General features: G+C 40.3%; 1 protein-coding gene across 1 annotated transcript in view; it reads left to right on the top strand.

The window, feature by feature from the left end:
* Positions 1-17197, top strand: part of PTPRK (protein tyrosine phosphatase receptor type K) — a 528548-nt gene that overhangs the window by 272312 nt on the left and 239039 nt on the right. The window contains exon 8 of the mRNA XM_089686377.1: positions 8517-8810. Coding sequence (XP_089542503.1) covers positions 8517-8810 — 294 coding nt within the window. The remainder of the gene's footprint in view (positions 1-8516; positions 8811-17197) is intronic.

Raw genomic sequence — 17197 nt, 5'->3', positions numbered from 1 at the left:
ACAAGTCCATCTCCAGAGAACTAGATTTGCCTTTGTCCACAGTGCGCAACATTATCAAGAAGTTTGCAACCCATGGCACTGTAGCTAATCTCCCTGGTCGTGGACGGATGAGGAAAATTGATGAAAGATTGCAACGCAGAATAGTCCGGATGGTGGATAAGCAGCCCCAAACATGTTCCAAAGACATTCAAGCTGTCCTGCAGGCTCAGGGAGCATCAGTGTCAGCGCGAACTATCCGTCGACATTTAAATGAAATGAAACGCTATGGCAGGAGACCCAGGAGGACCCCACTGCTGACACAGAGACATAAAAAAGCAAGACTACAGTTTGCCAAAATGTACTTGAGTAAGCCAAAAGCCTTCTGGGAAAACGTCTTGTGGACAGATGAGACCAAGATAGAGCTTTTCGGTAAAGCACATCATTCTACTGTTTACCGAAAACGGAATGAGGCCTACAAAGAACAAAACACAGTACCTACGGTAAAATATGGTGGAGGTTCAATGATGTTTTGGGGTTGTTTTGCTGCCTCTGGCACTGGGTGCCTTGACTGTGTGCAAGGCATCATGAAATCTGAGGATTACCAAAGGATTTTGGGTCGCACTGTAGGGCCCAGTGTCAGAAAGCTGGGTTTGCGTCCAAGATCCTGGGTCTTCCAGCAGGACAATGACCCCAAACATACGTCAAAAAGCACTCAGAAATGGATGGCAAAGAAGCGCTGGAGAGTTCTGAAGTGGCCAGCAATGAGCCCAGATCTAAATCCCATTGAACACCTGTGGAGAGATCTTAAAATTGCTGTTGGGAAAAGGTGTCCTTCCAATAAGAGAGACCTGGAGCTGTTTGCAAAGGAAGAGTGGTCCAAAATTCCGGGTGAGAGGTGTCAGAAGCTTATTGATGGTTATAGGAAGCGACTGATTTCAGTTATGTTTTCCAAAGGGTGTGCAACCAAATATTAAGTTAAGGGTGCCAATACTTTTGTCCAGCCCATTTTTGGGGTTTTGTGTGACATTATGTCATATTTGCTTTTCTGCCTCTGTTTTATATTTGTTCCAATACATACAAAGGGAATAAACATGTGTATAGCAAAACATGTGTTAATGCAATACCTTTTTTGTGTGAAATACTTGATTTTCAGGAAAAATATCAAGGGTGCCAACAATTTCGGCCATGACTGTAAGTGAAGTTGTTACGTATTGTGACCAGCCATAATTGAATTCATTTGTTTCATATACTGAAAGAAACAATTGAGTACTGATGTGATACTTTTTTTATTTGCACTAACATACAATTTTGAAGACAAGCTTTCAGGGTATGTCCCCTTCTTCAAGGTCAAAGCAGCAGTACTATTACAACGTTTCTAGCAGAATGTTAGAAGAGATGTGGGGGATGAGGAAAAAAAAAAAAAAAAGCAGAAGCACAAGCCTAGGGTTAACCTAGAGATAAGACACCGCAAAGCAAAAGCAAAGACTTGGGGGGGGGACAACACTCACAGAGGGAGTCATAAAAATATTGGATAGTGATTGAGGAATCCCATGTCCAAATTAAGACCCATATCTCAAATAGAATTATCATTCTTAGTTCAAAAGTTTTTCTTTCCTGAATGGATTTGAAATTTCCTTTAAGAACTAAAACATTGAGGTCTTCCATAATGTGGTCTGGTTGTGCTAATATATTGAAAGACAGAGAGCTCCATGAACTCCACGACTAAGCCCTGTGGGTGGGGTGAAATAAATGGTTGATGTGGCCTGGATGAATCTGAGCTGTTTACACTCTAGTGACTGTCGGATCTTGTCGGTATGTGGTGTACAGAGATTTTTTCTTCCCTGTTCTGTATGGGCAGTCTAAGTTGCATTGAAAAAACACTGTAGACATAAGCGCACAAATGTGTCCCAAAGGAAAAGGTGAATAATTTCAACTGTCATCAATGGTATAATCTCACTGCTGCCACAGTAAAACACATAAGTGTATAAAGGAGTATTGACCAGAGCTAGACGCTGTGTAGTTTGTGGTCATATAAAACACCTTGTATGGAGGTGTAGCTTTAATAAACTAACACCGGGTAATATGTTAAAACGCCAGCCTGTAGCTTTAAGATGCCAGGTTCCCAGATGGACGGCCCATCCGCTCAGAGGGGAGCAGTGGAGGAGATGAACGCCTGTCAGAGCATGACGTCCCAGCATCCCAGGTGACGTCACCGCGATGTCAAGGAGACGGAGGAACCCACGCTGGAGCCGCAGCTTAGGAGAAAGAGGCTGGTTGCTGGGACAACATGCTTCGTGCGCATGCGCTTTATCAATTTGAAAAACAAAGAGCTCCATGACTAAGCCCCGTGGGTGGGGTGAAATACATCGTTGATGTGGCCTGGACAGAGCTGAGCTGTTTACACTCTAGTGACTCTTGGATCTTGTCGGTATGCGGAGTCCAGGGATTTTCTCTTCCCAGTTCTGTATGGGCAGTCTAAGTTACATTGAACACATCTCGCTTTTAGATGATGATTCTTTGCAGAAAGAGACACATCTGGGTGATATTTCCAAGTTCAAACACTATGAGGGGGGTTTATCAAATCTGGAGCAGCTAGGATCTGCGGTATCTGTGCATGGCAACCAATAAGCTTCTGTCCTACATTTTCAACATTTACCTGACAAACTGAAGATAGAAGTTGATTGGTTGCCATGCTAAGCTGTTTAAGATTGTTTGCTCCAGTTTTGATAAATCCCCCCCCCCATATACACCGCGTTCCAAATTATTATGCAAATTCTATTTAAGTGTCACAATATAAACAATATTTTGTTTTTCAGTGTAACTCATGGATGGCATTGTGTGTCAGGGCTCTTTTGATCACTGAAAACAATCTCGGACACCTGTGATAATTAGATTGGCCGGTGAGCCCAATTTAAGGAAAAACTACTAAAGGAGGGTGTTCCACATTATTAAGCAGAGCACCATTTTCAAGCAATATGGAGAAGAAAAAGGATCTCTGTGCTGCCGAAAAGAGTGAAATAGTTCAATGCCTTGGACGAGGTATGAAAACATTAGATATTTCACAAAAACGTAAGCGTGATCATCGCACTATTAAGAGATTTGTGGCTGATTCAGAGCACAGACGGGTTCGTGCAGATAAAGGCACATTGAGGAAGATTTCTGCCAGATCCATGCATCGGATCAAGAGAGGAGCTGCTAAAATACCATTACATGGCAGCAAACAGATATTTGAAGCTGCTGGTGCCTCTGGAGTCCCACGGACATCAAGGTGTAGAGTCCTCCAGAGTCTTGCAACTGTGCATAAACCTTCTATTCGGCCACCAATAACCAATGCTCACAAGCAGAAACAGCTGCATTGGGCAGAGAAATACATGAAGACTAATTTTCAAACAGTCCTGTTCACTGATGAGTGCCGTGCAACCCTGGATGGTCCAGATGGATAGAGTAGTGGATGGTTGGTGGACGGCCACCCTGTTCCAACAAGGCTGCAATGTCAGCAAGGCGGTGGTGTAGTCAGGTTTTGGGCCGGAATCATGGAAACAGAGCTGGTCGGCCCCTTTAGGGTCCCCGAAGGTGTAAAGATGACCTCTGCAAAGTATGTGGAGTTTATGACTGACCACTTTCTTCCCTGGTACAGAAGGAAGAACTATGCTTTCCATAATAAAATCATCTTCATGCATGACAATGCACCATCTCATGCTGCAAAAAATACCTCTGCATCAATGGCTGTTATGGGGATAAAAGGAGAGAGAGTCATGGTGTGGCCTCCATCCTCCCCTGACCTCAATCCTATTGAGAACCTTTGGAGCATCCTCAAGCAAAAGATCTATGAGGGTGGGAGGCAGTTTACATCCAAACAGCAGCTCTGGGAGGCTATTCTGACATCTTGTAAACAAATTCAAACATAAACTGTCCAAAAAATCACAAGTTCAATGGATGCAAGACTTGTGAAGCTGCTATCAAATAAGTGGTCCTATGTTACAATGTAACGTGACCTGTTAAAATGTTTAAAAGTTAAAATGTTGTTAAAAGTTTAATTGAAATAGCTTTTGATTTCAGTAAATATGCTGCAAACACAACAAATGACAATTTTCAGTTCTTTACAGCCTATAAAGTGTTTTGAAACTTACGGTGCATAATAATTTGGAACAGTGCATTGTAATTTTTTTATGTTTAACCAAAATCCTGTTATCATTAGGAGGTTTGTTCAATAAAATTTGAATTGTAATCTTAATAGTTGATAACATGAGAAATATGCTGACTGGTATTTACATCAATTATTTAGGTAAATGAGAAAAATATAATTTGCATAATAATTTGGAACACGGTGTAAAATATACAGTGCATTTATATCAAATGATTGCAACGTGAGAACGGAATGTTAATCACAACTTAATTGAAACCATTATTTTATGTTTTATGCAATATTTTCATCCAATCCAAGTCTGTGTGAGTGCATAATCCTACTTTGTTTTTATCGTTTCCATCACCGCACAAAAGTAGTGTGTTTCTCGCAGTCCACATAAAATCTTACACAAAACGACCTTTGTAGATGTGGCTCTTTTGTGCTCTAAAAATAAAGTTCCCTGGAGCCTGGTTCTGCCTCAGTTTATTCAGGATGTTTATTTTGGCTGAAGAGCGCACTATTGTAGCATGTTTTGGCAGGCTGTAAGATGTGGTGCTTGTGACTTCACAGGCATTCACTTGTGTATAGAAATCAATCTGATACCTTCAGCTGTTGGCCCCAAACATACAGGCCTTTCTTCCTGCGTCCTAATCTCTTGTGCTGTGGCTTCAACTCAGCATAGTTTACTTGTGATTAGTCACTGTTTTATTATTGTGTTCTGTCCTTACAGGACTTGGACAAAGTGCAGTAAATCATATAATACGGTCAAAAAGTATCCCTGTCTGATCAGAGTAAATTATGATTGCTTTCTGTGGACTGCACTTTGCATATCATTTTTTTCATGGCACGGTTTTATGGAATAAACATAATTGGCGATTATGCATTTAAATTGAACACAAGCAGATCCCCACAAAGAGAAGTTTTTAGATCACCCTGATAATGTGGAACATTTATAAGGACTATAAATTATGGTGAAGATGGTCACGTTCACCTTTTTGTAACATATTATACCCATATTCAGGGTGTAACATGTTACTGTAACACCACCCCTGATCCCCTGTTGTGACAGCTAGTGGTGGATCTTCTAACCTCGCTAGCTGTGACAATTGAAAAAAAAGAAAAAAAAAATGTGATCGAGCGAGGCTCCATCATTCGTTCACAGGGCTCTGTGAATGGGAAGCTGCATGTCTCAACAACCTTTGCAGATGTAGGCTTGTAGTTCTCAATGAATTAAGAGGTATAGACTCCAGAGAGAGAGATATCATATTACCCCTGTACAAATCATTAGCAAGACCTCATCTGGAATATGTAGTTCAGTTTTGGGCACCAATTCACAAAAAGAACATTGGGGAACTGGAGAAAGTACAAAGGGCAACTAAACTGATGAGAGGCATGGAGGAGCTCAGCTATGAGGAAAGATTAGAGGAACTAAATTCATTCTCTCTTGAGAATAGGAGATTAAAGAGAGATATGATCTCCATGTATAAATACATCAGTGATTCATATAGTGAACTCGGTGTACAGTTATTCACCCTGAGGTCATCACAGAGGACAAGGGGGCGCTCTTTACGTCTGGAGGAAAAGAAATTTAATCTCCAAACACGGAAAGGTTTCTGCACAGTGAGAGCTGTGAAAATGTGGAATAGACTCCCTCAGTTGGTTCTGGCCAGCTCTGTGGATTGCATGAAAAAAGTCCTGGATTCTTTCTCAGACACAGAATATAACTGGATACTAACATTTATAGATAAAGTTGATCCAGGGAATATCAGATTGCCTCTCGGGGGATCAGGAAGGGATTTTTTCCCCTGCAGGAGCAAATTGGATCATGCTTTGCTGGGCTTTTTTGCCTTCCTCTGGATCTACTGTGGGTATAGGATTATATATATATATATATATATATATATATATATTTTTTTTTTTAATGGTTGAGCTGGATGGACGTTTGTTTTTTTTTCAGCCAGACTAACTATGTAACTACTACGGTAGTTCATTAATTCTTCCTGTCAGTATACGATATACAAGCTGACAGTTCACAATGACAGTCTGCAGGAGTCCTGCATAGCTCCAGTGATTTGCTTCCCAGGCTCCTAAAAAAAAAAAAACCCAAAAAAACAGTAAATGCACATTTTTTACTGAAAAAAAAGTGCACTGCTTTATTTTTTTAAACTTGACCTTATCCTTTAAGATTTTATGCTGAAGATTTTGCCGTAGTGGCTATTTTTGTTATGGAGAATGGAGCTGTTTGAGCTTTTTTTCTGGTGTTTTTGAGGAGTTATGTAGACTAAAGAAACATCCAGCTTACTCATGTTTTGGCTGCCTTATTTCTATAGATGTAATAAAAGCTGGTTTTGATAATGCAGGGCTCTGCAACATCTTTAAATTGTTTTGTTAATACAATATTGACTAATCCTAGCTACATACTGTATATAATTTGGGTTTTATTTTGACTTATGGTTTGTCGATGCTTTAATAAAATTACAGTTCATAACTAAAAATGTAACTATATTTCCCAGTAATATTGATTGAGGCTTTTGAACACTAAGGCTCCGTGCACACTGGGTGTTTCAATAACACTGGTAATGTTAGCTGTGTAAAATCACGTTAAAAAGGTGAGTTTTTCAGCATTTTTTTAGCATTTTTGTATTAGCGTTTAGCCACATTTTTCGCATTTGCGTTTGTTAGCGCTCTTAGAGTTGTTGTTTTTTTGTTTTTTACCAGCGTTGGAGCGTTTTTACAGCTATAAAACTCCAGAAACCTACTAGTCCTGGGGGGTTTTTCCCAGCCAAAAAATGTTGATTACAGTCTGTGTGCATGGACACATTTATTTATTTCAGTTACTTATATAGCGCTGTCAATTTACACAGCGCTTTAAATACTGTGTATGTGTGTGTGTGTGTGTGTGTGTATATATATATGTATGTATATATATATATATATATATATATATATATATATATATATATATATATATATATATATATATATATATATATATTCACATCAGTCCCTATCCCTCAAAGGGCGTACAATCTAAAGTCCCTAATTCACATTCATACATGCACTTATTAGGGCCAATTTTAGACAAGAGCCAATTAACCTACCAGCATGTCTATGGAGTGTGGGAGGAAACTGGAGTACCCGGAGGAAACCCACGCAAGCAGGGAGAACATGCAAACTCCATGCAGGAAGCGCCATGGTCAGGAATCGAACCCATGACCCATTTACTGCAAGGCAGACGTGCTAACCACTAAGCCACTGTGCCACCCCATAAGGATAACATGCTGGGGGGTTTACTAGCTGTAGAAAAAAAAGTCAAAAGCCAAAAACAGCAGCTGTAAAAACATCAAGTGTGCATAAGGACTGACTCCATGCACACTGGCTTACAAAACTCTGCTTCTACAGGAGTTTTCTCTTTTGCCTGTAGAAGCAACTCAGTGTTATCCTATGTGTCCATGCACATTAGGATATTTAGAGGCATATTTTTAGCTCAGCGTTTAGAGGCAGAAAAAAAAAACCCTTCTGGTTTGCGTTTTCGATTTGAGTTTTCTGGCAGGAAAAAACATTAAACACTCTTAAACGTGTCTAAACATTGTACAAAAATGCTCTATATGTCTGGGGTTTTTTTCCAAGGGAACTGGTGTTTTTTTAAGCCCAGTGTGCATGGAGCCTAACAGGAATGATTTCACCAGTAAATCAGAAATCAGGTTTTGTCGTAGTTGATCAATAACACACAACTGACTCATTCCTGTGAAAGACCTAGTGAACATGAACACATGATATACAACTTTAAAACTTAGTGGAAAATATCCACAGAAGTTATGTGCCCTCTACAACAGTGTTAAATATATAAAATAAATGTTTTTCTTTTCTTCTGTATGAAATAAGGTATTTAGGCCACATAGCTTTTTGCTGTTGAAAAAAAATGACCTACTTTGCTTTTTGGACAATAAGATGCACCTCGTTTCGGTGTGTTTTGCACTTGTTCAGCAACTGGATTGATGATCCTACATGGTTACATTCTCCTTGAACAATGGATGAACCTGTCATTCAGTACTCGCCCAAAATTTGTAGGGCAGTTCCTTTCATACAAAGAGATGAGAAAAACCTGTCTAATGCAGAAAAGCTAATTCAGCTTCTGATAAATTCTGGTATGCATTTCCTGCAAAATTCAGTTCACCATTTGTTTGAACAAGCACTTAGTTGACTGAAATAAGCTTCCAGCTAAATCCTGAGTTTTTTTTTTCCTGGCAGATGAAGTACCCACACTGTGTCTAATACAATGTGTATGATACATCTTCCTCGTGTTAGTGTTATGTATGCAAGCAAAAAAGATGACCCTTTTACGAATACTTCATAACACCCCTTGCTTAGGTGAAATTACTTTAATATATATATTTTTTTTCCCTTCCAGAACCACCACGACCGATCGCCCCACCGCAACTCCTTGGTGTTGGTCCAACATATCTCCTTATTCAGCTGAATGCCAACTCAATTATTGGAGATGGGCCTATCATTCTGAAGGAGGTGGAGTATAGGATGACCACTGGGACTTGGACAGAAACCCATGCCGTGAATGCCCCAACCTACAAGCTATGGCATTTGGACCCAGATACAGAGTATGAGATTAGGGTTCTGCTAACAAGACCAGGGGAAGGTGGAACAGGGCAACCAGGACCTCCACTGATTACAAGGACCAAGTGTGCAGGTAAGATGGTTTTCTTAGGGAAAGCCCAGTAAGTTTAAAGGAGCGGAAACTGAAATCATAAAACAGCAGATCTGTATGCCTGGCTAAAGACAAATTTCTATAGTTTTGAGAGGCTGTTGAAGGAGTAGAAATCATTTGCTGTGTACCCATACTAATGCAGTCATTGTGTTACCAACTCCTCATCAAAGAAGTATTTCTCAGAAGATAACATTTTTAGTACTGTGTCCCACAATAACGATTTTAAACACCTTATAAACATACTAGTTTTTTCAAATATTATGCGGCTGAAGTTGCTGTGCTAGAGTAAAAATGTTCAATCTGAGATTTCTGCATTGCAGCTGCCTTGAGATTTTGGCATGATTGCAGCTTGGAGAGAGTCTCTGCTTTCCAGGGTTTACAGATAACTGCTCTAAACTGCCATGATTGTGCACTAATGAATAACACTGAAATTATAAACATCCACCATAGCTTGGTATGTTATGAAAAAGGCGCCCATACTATCAAATATGTTCATTTTATCAGTAGTCTTCTATATTTAAAATAGTTTAAACTGACTTCCAGTTTTAGAGAGAAGGGCCCATAAAATGATGCTGACCGTTTAAAAAGAAGCATCCTATCTTTACCTAGTTGGTGTGGTAGTGATGGATTGCATTCTATGGAGTGAGCGTGTCATTTGCTTTCATGTGCAGAACTGTGCAGGATAACTTGGCTGTCCAAGCAATTCAGTGACTTTGCTTTGTAAGTGATATAATAGGTAATGAGATATGAGTTGTTTGGGAAGGCTAAAGAGAAGGTTCCTTTCTGGAAAATGGCATGGTCACTAACATCACTAACTTCATGGGACCTGATGTTCAGATGAACCCTCTTTTCTGATGTGATGAGAGGTTGCAGCAATCATTATTTCCCTATAAACAGTGAGTTTAGTCGATGAGCCGTAAGGGATTGGGAATGAGTCAATGTTTGAGCCATGTGATGACACTTGGGTAACTACAGACCTCACAGAGTAGTTGAAATTACAGGCATGCTGTGACCAACAAGTATCCTAACCAGGGGCGGACTGACAACTCATGGGGCCCCCGGGCAATTGGGATCATGGGGCACCTGTGTCCTTGGCCAAACTCAAAAAAGCCTATGAAAAAAGTACCAGGGGCATCTCATGGGACCCCCTACTGACCCCGGGTCCGTGGGCAGTGCCCGAGTTTCCACATGGTCAGTCTGCCCCTGATCCTAACATAAAACATAACCCTTTCATACTTGGCCTGTGGAGAGAGGCAGGCAATTGGATTAGGTTTTTTAGCCTGTCCAATTGCTTCTGCTCCTGACTAGCCTGTTTTGGCTGACTATAGCTGCTTGTGCACCATAGATAATACCATTGCTGATTTGGAAAGTGCTGGTGGCTGGCTGTCATATTGATCCTCTTTCATCACAGACCCAGAAAAAGTGTGCAGACAATTTTGATTTTTATCTAATGTTTCCATAGGCGCATGCTTGGTCCAGGAACATCTAATGTGTTTTGGTCAGTAACACAACAGAACAAAGAGTACAGTATACAGTAAAAAAAGCTCTATGCCTATTTGATTATAAGCATTTACATTAGCTGTTGTAAATTTGCTGTACTCTTGGGTGGCTCTTATTGTGACTGATAGATAGTATCCATACTTGGTAATATTTAGAGTGGCAATTTTAACTAGAAAAGCTACAATTTCTGGGTAAATTGAGTGAAGTGTTCTTTCCTCCACCAGTAGTCTACAACTCACACTCTAGCTTTTGTCACTCTGCTGCCTGCTCACACACCTGGGTTCCTATGGCAACACTCACTGTAGCAAGGCAGAGAAGAGTGGTTAAAAACAAACTGCTCCAACTTGCTCACTTCACTGGCGGTTGCCATCTTCAAACAGTTGTAGTTTAAAAATTATAAATCTTACATGAAGAGCTTTATATTGTTAGAATCACAAGACCCAGACCTACATTTTGATGCATAGTATGTCTCTGAAATATTAAAAATGAAGGCACAGTCACAGTTTAGAAATTGCCCTTCAAATTTGAGGTGGCTAGAGTGGAGTTTCAATGAATGTCAATGGGCGGTGTGAGTTGCAAACAAATGGTCATATTGTGAAAACTATCAGGACCATGGCTTAGCCATTGACATTTTTAGTGGCAGCAGGGATAGCTGAACGTTTTGATAGATTTGTGTAGGTGGGCTTGAAAATGAGGGAGTGGTGGCAGTTTAGAAATCAGGTCCTGATTTTTCAGCTCACACTCTAGCTTTTGTCAGCTCCCACTCTAGTTTTGAACATTCCGCCATTCATTCCTATAGGAATTCCGCCATTCATTCCTAATAGGACCAATTTCACCACAAAAACGGCGATATTTTGTGAACCATTTGGCGAAACGTTCCACAAAGTAATAGCACACCAATCGGGAACAATCCGCACGTTTCGGTATATTACTGTCTATGTAGTGAAAAAACTGTGGGAGGAGTTAGGGTGGTAAATTTGGCTATAATAATAAGAATATATATGTGAGATAACAGTAAGTGGTCTTGCCATGCAAGAACACTTAATTAGTTTATTTCAGTCATATGTCTGTGTGCTTCTGTTTCTTCCTAATTGAATACAAATAGTCCCCTGTCTGTACTTGACGTTAGCCTTTGAATGTGTTGTCCACAGTGAATTGTAGGGCAAAGGCATTCCCAGGCAAGAAAATGTAATGATTATGTTTTTCAAACAAGAATTGGTTGCATCCCAACGTCAGGCTGTGCATATTGTAGACCACAAACACTAGTATTAAACACAGCATTGCTCTGATATTGCTTGATTTGCTTCCGTATGCCGCACACATTGTTAGAATAATGAGAGTGCAAGCACGGAATTATTATAAGATAACCCTACTGCAAAAGGTCAGCTAGACTAAAGCATCTTCCTACTCTGGAGGATGGTTTGAGTGGAATTGGCATTTGAATTTCTGAGTGGAGCGTGGCTGTCTTTAGCTAAGCAGCTATGCTAAACAGTACTTCAAATGCTTGTTTTGTCAGGTCACATCACAGAACTGACAATTAAATGTGGCACTATCAGCATTTAAATCACATAGACTATGGAAATTCTCTGAGATTAAAACAGCTCAGCCAAGTCAGATGGTGAGCTAAACAAAATAATGAACCATCCTCAACCTCCTCCCCTCTCTGCTGTCTTTTCTTTAACATGACAATGCCAAGTAATCTTTGTTATGAATCTCCAACTTTATATTCCAGGCCACCTTACAGAGTGCTTAGTCTAATTGAGAAACAACTGTCAGGTCCCAGAATATAATATACACTAGACCCTGTATTCTTTAATTTAATTATCTTTATTTTTAAACCACTTTCGTGAGAATAATACAGACAAGGCAGCCTAATTTGTACTCCACGGGCCTTATCTATATTTTATAAAGGTACCTTACAGCATTTTATGGGAAGTAGACTTTTTGTGTTGCTCAGTTGTTGTCTGGACCACTATCCATATTACTTTGTGTAACCGTAAAGACAGAAGAATGGCATGCCAGAGCTTTTGGGTGGGGTACAACCTTGACAGCATAACTTATGTGCTTGCTTGTATGTTTATGGGTGAAGTTGAAATTATTGCAGAGGAGCATAAATTAGTAGACAACACTGACTTGTATTTCAGGTATTTCCTTTATTGATTTATATTATATTCTTCTTCCATGAGCGTACCCAGGTAGGCAAGCTCCTTCAAGCATGCTCAGTGCTCTAGTTACTATAGCTGGGTTAGGCAGGCAAAGTAACAGTGTTTCACCTAAAAAAAAAAAAAAAGAGAGAAAAACTTGAATTCAGTGAGTGGATGGAGGGGATTGTATGATCCAATAGGAACAGGATCAATGTGCATGGGTTTCCCCATCTAGATGCACTAGTCCTAATTCTAGAACAGGGGGTCTCCAAACTTTCTAAACAAAGGGCTAGTTTACTGTCCTTCAGACCTTAGGGGGATGACTGTGGACCAAGGGGGTAGTCCCAGCATCAGTGAGAATAAAACAATCTCTCTGGTTGGTGGTCAGTAGGAAGAGGAATCGTGCCTTTTAATCTGTATCAGTGAGAGGAACAGTGCCCCAATAATTGGTATCAGTGGGCAGAATAATGCCCCATCATTGGTATCAGTGGGCAGAATAATTTCCCGTCATTGGTATCTTTTGGAGGAATAATGTCCGATCAATACTTTTAGGTATCAATACTTTAGGTATCAGTGGGAGGAATAGTGGGCAGAATAATTTCCCATCATTGGTATCTTTTGGAGGAATAATGTCCTATCAATACTTTTAGGTATCAATACTTTAGGTATCAGTGGGAGGAATAGTGCCCCATCATTGGTATCAGTGGGGACAATAATGCCACATCATTGGTATCAGTTGATGGAATAGTACCCTGTGATTGGTATCAGTGGGAGCAATAGTAGCCCATCCTTTGTTTCAGTGGGTAGAATAATGCCCCATCATTGCTATCACTTGGAGGAATAGTGCCAAATCATTCGTATTAGTGAGAGGAATAGTTCCCCGTTGTTCGTGTCAAGGGGAGTGATAGTGCCCCATTGTTGGTGTCATTGGGAGGAATAGTGCCCCATTGTTGGTGTCAGTGGGAGGAATAGTGCCGGATCGTTTGTGCGTGTTTGGGGGAGGAATAGTGCCCCATCATCGTTATCAGTGGGGACAATTATTATTATACAGGATTTATATAGCGCCAACAGTTTGCTCAGTGCTTTACAATATTATGGGAGACAATACAGCAACAATACAGTTCAATACAAGAGGGATAGGAGGGCCCTGCTCCTCGGAACTTACAATGTAGGAGGGAGGGATAGTGGCCTATCATTGGTATCAGCTGGGGGCCGAGTGCCCTGTGGTTGGTATCAGTGGGAGGAATGGCGCCTTGTCATTGGTGTCAGTGGCAGCAATTATGGTCCCTTGTTTGTTTCAGTGGGAAGAATAATGCCTAGTATCAGTGGGAGAATTTGTGCCAGCTAAAGGCTACCAAAGTGCCAGATTTTGGGGATCCTTGCTTTAAGAAAAATTTAACCTAACCCTACTGTATATGGAAAATGTGCCCTGTTGCATTTTAGTATGGTCTTTCTTTTTGCAGTATACATTTCAGTAGAACTATTTTCCTTTGATAATTTTCTTTCCTGGATTTCAAATATTCAGTTTCCTTTTCACACCTCTAGTAAGAATAGTTGCTTATATTAGAAACTTGCCTAGTTAGCATACTGTACTATTTTTGTGTTGTTGCCAGTGCGACATTGTCCTATTATACTGTGGATTTCTAGTGCCTGCTGGGCTTCCTCTGTATTTTTGTATTTTCACAAAAGCTAGAAGGTCAGCAGTTCACTGCGTCCAGAACTTTAATATATCTACCCTTTGCCAGAGTTGCTTTCTTCTTCCATCAAAATTCAAAGCACTTTATGTTTTCAATAAAAAATGATACTTCTGCTTCAGCAAGTAGCCTGTTTTCCAACTTTATTAAAGCTTTAAGGAGCTTAAAGTAGACCTATCCTTAAAATTTAAACTTTACATGAAGCATTAGGACACATGTCCTGCTTGCGTAAAAAGTCCTCTTTCTTGCCATGAATGTAAAAATGGTGCTTAGGAGCAGCCTAGATCACATGCTTTTCATCATTAGGGACTGCATAGAATGCCATCAGTCAGACCTTGTCTGGTAGACTTGCTGTGATGAAAGAATCAGTAAAGCCCAAAGGATACAGATGCTGCAAGTGTAATGAGAACTATAGCTCTATTGTGTACAGAGATAATTTCAAACTATTTAAAAAAAATAAGGGTTTCAGGACATTAATACACATTGATGAGAATATTTACATTAGGGAGGTATATTGCTTCAACATTTCCTATTCCTACTGGTTGCAATTTTATCATGGGTTGGGGGATGGCAGAAAACTGGTGCTATTGATTTTACTGTTTTGTCAGCTTCATAAATTAACAGTGATTACCCACCCCAGGCCAAATGCTCATTACTTTACTAGTAATAGTCTACAGTTGTTAGGCGGCCATACATGGATCGAAATTTGTCCAGTTCCTGCTGAACCAGTCAGGTTTCCATCCATGTGTGGACACCCTGGTTATAAACAAGTCGATTTGTCAATTAACTTTTGCACAAGCAGCCTGTTCGAATGATTATTGTTGCCGGCAATACCTGGCAACACTAATCATTGTATACTGCCGGCAGGGTAGGCTGCCCACTGCAGGAGGGATTCCCCCATCAACACTAACTGTGTTGATGGGGGAGTAGTGTAGTTTTCCTTCTTTCCACCCATGGTGGAAGGTAAGAAAGTGGCATAATCTATAGCCTTTAGTAACTTGTTGAAATATGAAATGCTTAATTTTCTTTATTGATGCATTTACTGTCCAAACTAACTAGCAGCGATAATACAGGTGTTCAGTTGCAGTGACCAAATACAGCATATAATGTATTTTAGCCTTTGTTTATAATAGAATCCAATGTATACTTTAGGACTAAGTGCGGATTGAAGCTCAGGTTTCACAGCTAATTGACACAGTAGTTATTAAGCTGTTCAAATCAGGTTTACATCAGGTTCAGGACAGGTTTACATCAGCTTCAGGACAGGATTTTATCCTGTTCACAATTAATGACACGTGCGGTTTAGAAACGGTTCCCATAGAAGTCAATAGCCTGTAATCCGCACCTGAACTGGACCGCACAGCTCAGAAATCGGACATGTGATTTGCTTTATACTTGTGCGGTTCAGGACAGGATTCCCTCTCAGGATTATCCTGTTCACACATATGGGGTTTATAAACGGTTCCCATAGAAGTCAATAGCCTGTAATCCATACCTGAACTGGACCGCACAGCTCAGAAATCGGACATGTGATTTGCAATTTGCTTTACACTTGTGCGGTTCAGGACAGGATTCGTTCTCAGGATTATCCTGTTCACACATATGGGGTTTAGAAATGGTTCCCATAGAAGTCAATAGCCTGTAATCCGTACCTGAACTGGACCGCACTGCTCAGAAAGCGTACATGACTCTTTTTCAAACCGCACTGAATCCGCACCACCAGTGCATGGGACATATGTAAACAGGCACCATAGGAAGCAATATTTGTTCACATGTCATGCAGACTGAATGCGGTTCAGACAGCAGCCAATTCGCATATATGTGAATCGGCACTTTAGTACCTGTGAAAGTTGGAAGTAGGACAAGATCTTTTAACCGGTGCTGCAAAAATAACCAAGCATCTGTGATTTCTATGAGTTATCCTCGATGAGCCAGGATGCTCAAACATAGTTTTAATGTAGTCCTACAAATTTAATTTCTTTGAAAGCCGTTTTCAGGCTAAACCTTTTAGATATCATTCATCCATACCCATAGATTGTAATGAGTACAGATGCATGATCAGACGTAAGAGGAATGTGATTGTCAGATTGCCCTATATACAAATATGAGTCATAGAACATGCAACTTACCACCAGCTAGGAGGACCCCTACCCATGGCCTTGTTTAAAGAGAACCTGTCAGCATAGGAATCCAGGGTTTGACTTGTAAGCCATGAAGGATGGGGTTCTGTCATCTCTTTATCAATTTATTACCTAGTATTTCACTGACCTATAACCAAAATGCAGCAAGTGTTATGTTAGGACACGTAATATGCACATACTAGTTCAAGGTCAGTAACTCAATAAGTAGTGAAGCCAGGGACCAGTGAAGGCCCTGATGTTTTTCCTTTAAAATCAAACCAGAACTGGTGGCTTGCGTATTTTTTTCCTAGACCGTTTGTCTTTACAGATGTTGCTGCCTTAGTCATACATGAATGATGGTTTCTGCTGAACTCAGAATGTTCCATGATTGTTTTCAATTATTGAAACTAGAAAACATTATTGGAGGTGTTTGAAATCTGAAAGATGTTGAACTACTATAAGACTGCACAGTTCACCAGTCAAGGGGCTCCTAGGATAGGTCAATGTATTGAATTTCAGCTTGGTAGCTACTGACTGCGCCTACCCCTTATCTTTACTTCTGGACTTGCAGATACCAAGAGGTCGCCAGATGAGGCAGACTAGAAGTAAACCGAAATATGCCACTGATTTATAGTCAGGCGAAGAGTGCCTGCCTGGTTGTCAAATTGGGAGCAGCAGCTGTGTTCGGGTTGACATGAATGGGACTGCCTGCTCGGGCATGAAAAGGCAACCTTCACATGGACATACACTATAGTACACCTGTAGGAACAAGGCCTTAGACCCAAGTCTGACTTATGTGCTCCTGTGCTCTGTCACTTGATTGTTACACATAAACAACTACTGCAATCAGTTCATTTTCATGAGTGCCTTGTTAAATACAGCTAAAACCTTGAGCCTTTTTTTTTTTTATG

The sequence above is a fragment of the Staurois parvus genome, unplaced genomic scaffold, assembly GCF_062004578.1.
Source record: "Staurois parvus isolate SC_StPar_1 unplaced genomic scaffold, SC_StPar_1.0 ptg000397l, whole genome shotgun sequence".
Classification (NCBI taxonomy): Eukaryota; Metazoa; Chordata; class Amphibia; order Anura; family Ranidae; genus Staurois; species Staurois parvus.
This window is presented reverse-complemented; position numbering and strand designations above follow the sequence as displayed.